The sequence below is a fragment of the Cygnus olor genome, chromosome 1 (assembly GCF_009769625.2).
Source record: "Cygnus olor isolate bCygOlo1 chromosome 1, bCygOlo1.pri.v2, whole genome shotgun sequence".
In the NCBI taxonomy this organism is placed as follows: Eukaryota; Metazoa; Chordata; class Aves; order Anseriformes; family Anatidae; genus Cygnus; species Cygnus olor.
Genome location: NC_049169.1, coordinates 56,230,769 through 56,238,925, shown reverse-complemented (window position 1 = coordinate 56,238,925; position 8,157 = coordinate 56,230,769). Strand labels below are relative to the sequence as shown.

Below are 8,157 nucleotides of genomic sequence, written 5' to 3'. Positions count from 1 at the left end.
CAACATCTTCAGGCAGTACTGGCCATGCTGCCCTGTGCTCCCCGCTCTGCCAGCAGACCTCTGGGGCTTTGTCACACTTGCTTCGAAGCTTCGGACATCCCGATACGTTTATTTTATAGGAAAATAAGCAGGCCAGCAGCAAGTCATGTGAGAGGGCCTGGGAGTAGGAGAGGAGCTGCCAGTTTTTGCTAGAATGCTCTGTTGCTTTAACGAGAGGAGCCCTACAGGAAAACCCTGGCTGAGTCAGGGTGGAAGCGCTGAGTAATCCTTCCTGAGCCTGCGCTGCTCACCAGATGTCTGCCCCGGTCCCAAACCAGGCGTGGGGGCACGTTTCCTCTGGGACAGTTCTCTAGCCCCCTGCAGCTGGGGTGTAAGTGTAGGGCCAAGGCAGCACGTGAGGTGCACGGCTTGGATGGCAGTGCCCGCTGCTGCAGCGCTGGCTTTGAGTGCCCCGCTCTTTTGGCTTGAACACAAAATTTGTGATTTCCCAAAGCACAGCTCGACGATGCATCTTCCATCCCGGCTAGCTGTGCTGCCAGCAGAGCTGCAGATGGAAAAGAAGGGCCCCACTTCATCTGTTGGCTGCCTCGTCGACCACCAAACCAGACAAAACAGCAGAGAAGCCAGCTACTGGCAGCAGCGCCTTGACCAACTCTCTTTTGCTAAATCAGAAATTATTTGCCTTTGCAAATCTCTGCACGTTTCCTCAGAGTTTACCCCAAGTCTCACATCACATCTTTGCAGTCCTCCACTCACAGCAGCTATTTCCAGCCATCTGGGTGTGGAGGAGATGGAGCATTGCCCTCCTGAAACGCCCTGCGCACGGTTGAGGTAACAGCAGGGGCCACTTGCCACACAAACACGGTATTTTTGTCATCATACCGGAGAGCAGAAAGGATTTCTCCATGCATTGGTGCAGGCACACCTGTGCTGGCTCTGTGCAAGGAGACAAGGCGAATTCAGCAGGGTCTGGTGCTGTGCAACTGTACTTGTGGCACTTGCAGACTCGAGCTGGCGCACGTGCCACAGCACCTGCATCACCCTGGGTGCCCAGGACTGGTGCAAAGCCCAGCGTCCTACTGTGCAGAGCTCCTCATCCCGTGGCCAGCAAGCTCTGTGTTACTTGAGAGGCTATGAAGGTGCTCACTGCCATGGGAAATGAAACATTTGCACCGGAGGCTTGCTAGAGCAGGTTAGGACAGATGTAGTGTGAGCTCCAGAGGCAGGGCGCAGCTGGGACACAGATGGGTGTAGGGAGAGGCGGCTGCCCACCCTGCCACGGGCATTGCCCCCATAAACCCACCCCTCCTTGCCCAACCCCGCCGCCCCAACACCAGGAGCCCCCCAGGGAAGGAGAAGCGGCCGGGCATCCTCTTGTTTGCGCTGAGCTGTCACGAAGCATCGGGTGACTTCCTCCTGCCTTCCAAGGCTGGCCTCCTTCTGGGGGCGAGGCAGGACGACAGCCACACTGGGAAGGGAAGTGCAGTGTGTTGCAAGAAGTTTGTGCTCACACTGAGGTCAGCGGTTCGGCTGCTCACGTGGCTCGTCAGTATAAAGCTGGATGCGGGAGCTGGGCTGCCCAGCTCAGACGCCTCACCGTCCCGGGAGCAGAGGGGAAGGAGAAGGGCAAGCAGGAGAAAACAAACAACACGAAAACAACGTGGAGAAACATGGAAACTTCCCAGAAACACAGCTCTGAAAGGTGAGAGCAGGGCAAGGGAGAAAGGGTACGTTTTAGCTGAACGAGTAGTGCATTGCTCCTTCTGCTTTTAGGCACGCTGTTCCTGTTTCTGCTCTGCAGGGAGCAGCTTGCTCCTCCTCTCCCCTCTGGACAGAGTCTGTCAGTATTCCCCGCTCCGGACAGCGACTGGGATGCTGGCACCCCAGTCCCCGGCTCTCGGGATCTCTCTGCTCCTTTTCCTGCCGTCTCAGGCTCCCCGCTTTTCCTAGAGAGCTGAGATCTGTTTTTGCTGGAGGGGAGCCACAACTCTGATGTCTGTCCCGCTGCTTTTCCCCAGCATGTCTCAGGACCTGTCGGAGCTCTTGAAGGAAGCCACCAAGGAGGTGCACGAGCAGGCGGAGAACACACCCTTCATGAAGAACTTCCAGAAGGGGCAGGTGTCCCTCCACGAGTTTAAGGTATGATATTAACATCAGAGCAGCATAGCTTGGGTATGGGATTTCCTCACCAGGAAGCACGCTGTTGGATGGGACAGGATGTGTGGGGACTAAAGCAGGGTGGAGGGGGGCAGCATCAGCATCTCCTGTGCAAAACAAACCACAGCACCACCCTCCTATCCTACCAGCCCCTCCTGCAGGATGCAAGGCAGGGCTGTGCCTTTCGGGATGGGCAGCCGAGCTGAAGCAGGAAAAAAAGACAGTAAGACTGAAGGGATTAATCTAACTGCTTTTATCTGTCTTCATAAATGCCTGCATGTTAATTAGTGGCAAAGGCAGTTAATGGAGATGTAACAATGTGCAGATATGTGAGTGGCTTAAGTGTCAAGAATGGAGCGCGCTAAATTTAGAGCACTCTGAGCAGTTACAGCTAGAAATAATGGTGGGCTAGCAATAAAGTGAGGCTGTGAGATCGAGTCTGGCACCAAACCTTGCAGTGGTTTAGTTGTCACTTGGGTTATAGCAGGCTGAGATCAGGAACAATTGCTCAAAGGCACTGAACTTGAGCAAGCTGTATCTGCTGCTAGCAGGTAGGAGCCTGTTGCTTTTCTTGAAATATTAAGAGTTATTTGCAGTTACTAGTCTGTGTCTAACCTGGCTATAGGGGATGCCTGGGATCTGAGCTACATAACAAAGCCATGAGCCAAACCAAGGCAACACCTGGGCTAGAAATTCCCAGCAGGCCAGAGGAACTGACGCATGGGTTTGCAAATAACAGTCAGTAATCCGACCTGTGGCTTAATTACTTTGTTGTTGAGTCGCTCCTTCATAAATAAATCCACAAGAATAGGCAAAAGACTACTTATTCCTGACAGGTTGTATTCATGATACTTAGTCAAGCATGAATTCAATCACAGGTGCTGACTTCCTGCTGTTAGGAACGGGGCTTTTGTTAGGCAGTGAATTTGAGACAGGTTGGCATTAACAAAAAAAAAAAAAAAAAAAAAAAAAAAAAAAAAAAAGCCAGAAATAGGCCTCTAAGATTCAGGAGCACAGCTCGGTTTCCCAGAAACTGTTTACACACTGTCAGGGGAAGTGAGACATGACACCAGGCTTTAAAAAGTAATGATAATTTTCCAAAGCCACGTTTCCCACTGACCCACTGGCTGCCACCAAAAACAACGGGTCAAGTTAAATTTTCTTAATTTGTTAGGCAATGTTCCTGTATTTGGTTTCTTTTCCAGTAAGCTGGAAAATGGGTTATCATTTAAAAACCTCTTCTTTTTTTTTTTTTTTTGTTTACCCTCTTGGCAAACCCATGTATCAGCCCTGATGCATGACTCCCTAGAATTTGAGTATCTGTTTCCACAACCAAGTCACTGCCTGTGTGTATATCAAAGTCCTGTTTGCTGACACAGTGGTGTAAAGTTGAAAAACGGCATCTCCTGTCCCGCAGAACCGACAGCTTTGTGGGAGAGTAAGCTGCTTTCTCTCCTGACATCAGTGTAATCCCTCTTCAAACCTGACTCACCTGTACTATGATACCTGCGTGTTTTACCGCTTGCTGTCAATAAGGGATTTCAGTGTAAGCAAGAGGTGTTGTAGGTGTAAATATGAATACAGCTTCTGCAAACAGAATCCCTGGGGAAGGGAAGAACACAGCTAGATTGTCTTATGCCACGTGGAAAAGTTGGCAGACAGAAGAAAATATCGCGTAAGCTGGGAAAAACAACAATAACAATGGTTTCAAAACAGAAGGATGAGCACAGAGCTTCACAGAGATCCTTCACAAAGGCGTTTTTCAGAGGCAGGCTGTGCCTCCAGCACCCTTTTAGCTTGTGTCCTCAGGGTAACCAAGAGGCAACGCCACTTCCAAGACCGAATGGGAGAGCCGGGGTGCCTCCATTCCCGGGCTGGTGGGCTGCCAGCCGGATAAATAGGTTGCAAAATTAGCAGGGTGGGTCGTCATCTCACAGGGCCCCACAAAAGAAAGCCACATCTTGAAGCATTCAGACTCTAACAATGCACGAAACAATGTACCTTTGGGAATGCTCTTCATATTGACTGGGGGAATTAAGAGAATAGACCATTGTATGGTTTCATAAGGCTCTAGTTTCCATTATATCAAGCTGCAAGGACTTTAAGTTGAAGGTGAAAGCAGCAGCTTTTAAGGGCAGGTAAGACCAGTATCTGCTGGAAATGGCTTAGGTCTTACCTGATGCTGCCTAAAGAATGGGAAGGGCTAGATTGGTGTCTCACTGTCCCTTGCAACTCTGTTTGCCACATAGGAAACCTGCACCATAACAGATGTGTGTGATTAATAGTGGGTGTGCACATGAGTAACTTATTTCTTGGTGGGATTTGTCCCCAAACCCTGAAGAAGACAGACATACACCTGTACCTCATCCCCTTCCTTCTGTTTCAGCTCGTTACGGCATCCCTGTACTTCATCTACTCTGCTCTGGAGGAAGAGATTGAACGTAACAAGGACAACCCTGCTTACGCCCCAGTTTATTTTCCGGCGGAGCTGCACCGGAAAGCTGCCCTGGAGGAAGACTTGAAGTACTTCTACGGCAGAAACTGGAGGGAAGAGATCCCATGTCCTGAGGCTACTCAGAAATACGTTGAAAGGCTCCACTACGTCGGCAGGAACCATCCAGAGCTCCTGGTGGCCCATGCCTACACTCGCTATTTGGGAGACCTGTCTGGGGGGCAGGTGTTGAAGAAAATTGCCCAAAAGGCTCTCCAGCTGCCCAGCACTGGGGAAGGGCTGGCTTTCTTCACCTTCGATGGAGTCTCCAACGCCACCAAGTTCAAACAGCTCTATCGGTCCCGCATGAATGCCCTTGAGATGGACCTTGCTACTAAGAAAAGAGTCTTGGAGGAGGCCAAGAAAGCATTCCTGTTAAATATACAGGTGAGTAACAACCAGACAGCCCTGTCTGCCCACACCCTCTCTCAAATAACAGCTACAGAGGAATGGCAAAGCCGGTATTTCTGCTGTGGAGCCTAAGGGAAGCTGTGGGTTATGGCAACCTAGTCAGAGTTGGATGGCTACGCTTGTCCAGACTGGGAGCCTAGCAAGCAACTGGTCTCTGAGGGGCTCTTCTTCCTCCTCTGGCATTTGAATTCAGGCCCTTCCATGTGCTATTATTCAGATATGAATGAGGGCTTATACCGGGAGTAGAGATCAACACCCTTCTGTCCTTCCTCTGCAGTGCAGCTTGACAGGTCTGTGTATTTTGACTAGCTGCACAGGTACACCTTGCTTTTCTCCCCATCAGAACAGGGACAGTAACCTTCACCTGAGCTGGAAGCTTCAGGGGAAACCTGTAAAGTGAACAGGCAGACCCCACAGGCAGATTGTGTTCTGGGCAAAAAGTACCGGAGACTTGGGTTGGAAGCTTGTAGGTTCCTTTGGTTCCTATAGTGCCTGGGCAGGGGCAAGGGGACCAGTGAAAGCCAAAGAGCAGATAATGAGACCACATAATGAGACACTGTTCCTTCTTCTCAGGTGTTTGAGGCGCTGCAGGAGCTGGTCTCTAAAAGCCAGGAAAACGGTCACCTTGTGCAGTCAAAGGCAGAGCTTCGTGCTAGGAGCGTTAACAAATCATATGAGCACGGTAAGACATTTTGAAAGGCTGTTGTTTAGCATTGCCCTTGTAGTTTTGTTCTCCTCTGCTTCTGTTTGTAAAAGTCACTGAGAAATATGCATGAGATGCTTGCCCCATCTCTTCACCAGCAGTCAGTACATAGTGCAATGGCAGGCATCAGTATGGGCAAAGCTTCTTCTAGACATGACTGAGCATGGATGACATACATGGGCTCTCCAGAAATAGTGTCAATGAGGGAGCTGTACAAGAAGACACTCCGCTCTCCTTCTCTAAGGTTTTAGCAACTCATTAACCACATGAGTTTCAACCACAGGGAAACCTGGCCTTGAGTTCACTGAAGCAAAGACTGCAGTTTGGGGCCCAGCGTATCAGTTGAGGTGCTGAAAGAGGGTTCTTCCATACACGCAGCCTTGCCCAATGGCCCATCCTTTTGGACTAAATTTTCTCTGGTCATTTTCCTGCCTTTCAGGCATATTTATTCAAGACAGCTCCTGAAAGTGTGCGGGGTTTATAATGAGCATGGTTCTGGATGGTAAACTGTAACCAACTCAGACCTACCTGGTGAAAACAGGCTGTCGCTCAGTTTTGCAAAAAAAAAAAAAGCTCCATCTACTGGCAAGTGCTGATCATGAACTGGGTATAGCCTGAGCAACTGAGGCAATCCGTTTTTATGCAGTCAGATTTGCCGACTGAAGTAGGAGCAGGCTCAGATGTTTACAGAAGAGGCTGGTTTCCCTGATAATGTGTGCTTCCCCTAAGAAAGCCCTTATGACCTACCCATTCTGAAACCAAAAGGGAGATTTTTTCAGTGCATACTGGATTGAAGCAGTTTTCCCATGGCAAAGAATGAAAAGCATCCTGGTCTTGCGCATCACCAGACAATGAACCTTAGAGCAAGTTCTATGAGAAGGGCAGTAAAAGTTCCCTGTGAATCTTTGCTGCTCCTTTCCCAATAGGCCCACAGAGATAAGATTTTCAAAAGCGCTTGGTGTTGGATAAGGTTGTACTGGGACAAGTATTTGTCTGGTGTGCTAAGGACTACCTGTTTAAGGCCATAAAATGCCTAACAAATGGGAAACAGGAGACAAAATGCCTTTTAAAATTCGGTCTTAATTTATTTGTCTGTCTTCTGCACATATCAAGGGTCTGAATGAGTCCCTTGAGGAGCCGGGCAGAGCATTTACAAGTCAGAGAGGAGGCAAGGGAAGAAAGAGGCCAGTATCCAAGTACAGGCAGAGGGGTTGTGAGCCTTGTGATGCCCAAGTCAAGTCGATTGGTTCCCTGGCTCACCTGCCCTGAGAGAGAAGAACCTGCTGCCGCTGTTTCCCCCTGCCTCACAGGGCTCTGGGCCCTCTCCTCCTCCCCTCGATGGCTCCAGCAGGGTCTGCCCCGGCACACCAGCATCACCTTGCCTCAGCCCATCCTCATCTGTGTTATTTTCCCTGTTTGCTCTAGGTCCAGCGCCTGGGAAAGAAAGCGAGAGGACAAGCAGGAGTCAGACAGACCTGGTGGCCACCTCTCCCCTCGTGCGGTGGATCCTCGCGCTCGGCTTCATAGTCACGACAGTCGCTGTGGGCTTGTTTGCTATGTGAAAAAGCAGGACCTTCACCTTCTCTTCGTGCCTTCCCTCACCCTAAACTAATCCATCTTCCCCAGTCCTTTGAGAGAAATTCCCCTCGACTGGGTACTGTGATCTTGGCTCTGCCACTAATATTTGGAGACCTTTCTCCACAGAAAGCAGAGAGTGCTGCACGGGGGTTCAGGCAAAGTCTTTCCTGTGCTTGGTGTGAGCTCTCCTCGGAGACTAACTTTATCACCAGAACCAAGGGCAGGAAAGGCCTAAAAATGATGGCCAAGAATTGTGGTTGCTTTGCAGCGTATCAGCAAAAATCCTACAGGATCAGGATCAGAAATGCAGCTTTGACACCTGTCTTGACTCAGAAATGAGCAGTTCCCTGGAGCTCTGTTTGCTCAATATTTCATACTGCTAGATAATACTGTGATCACTGTTTCTGCGGAGCGGCGCAGCTCCCGTGGGTTATAGACTGTTTTATATGACACTATCAGGTCTTTGTTAAATCTTTTTCCAATCATTTTCTTTTTTTTTCTTTTTTTTCTTTTTTTTTTTTTTTTAAGCAGATGATGCTTGTTGAAGAGACAGTGTTGTTCTTTTGTCTGATTATATAATTTATATACAGAATAAAATTCAACGTAAAGTCTTTGAGCCTGATGTTTCGTATTGTTAAAGCCTTGCCTGGGAAGAAAGGAGGTGTCTTTCCTTCCTCCCCGTTTTATGTCTTTTGAAGCTGCTGCCTCCACAGACGTGGCAACAGAGGAAAGTGGGAGTTATCAGAGCCAGCCTCTGTTCCCACTCAATTCTAACAATAACCCGTCGTACAAGCTGGGGCAGGTTTCTTCATCTCCT

At 49.4% G+C, this 8,157-nt stretch overlaps 1 protein-coding gene across 1 annotated transcript; it reads left to right on the top strand.

Moving 5' to 3' along the window:
• The first annotated feature begins 1,390 nt into the window (after window positions 1-1,390).
• HMOX1 (heme oxygenase 1) lies at window positions 1,391-7,951 on the top strand. The gene is made up of 5 exons (XM_040544921.1): window positions 1,391-1,702; window positions 2,019-2,139; window positions 4,544-5,035; window positions 5,633-5,741; window positions 7,188-7,951. Exons 1-5 carry the CDS (start codon window positions 1,671-1,673, stop codon window positions 7,322-7,324), a joined length of 891 nt encoding a protein of 296 aa, XP_040400855.1. The 5' UTR covers window positions 1,391-1,670; the 3' UTR covers window positions 7,325-7,951.
• The last annotated feature ends 206 nt before the right edge of the window (window positions 7,952-8,157 follow it).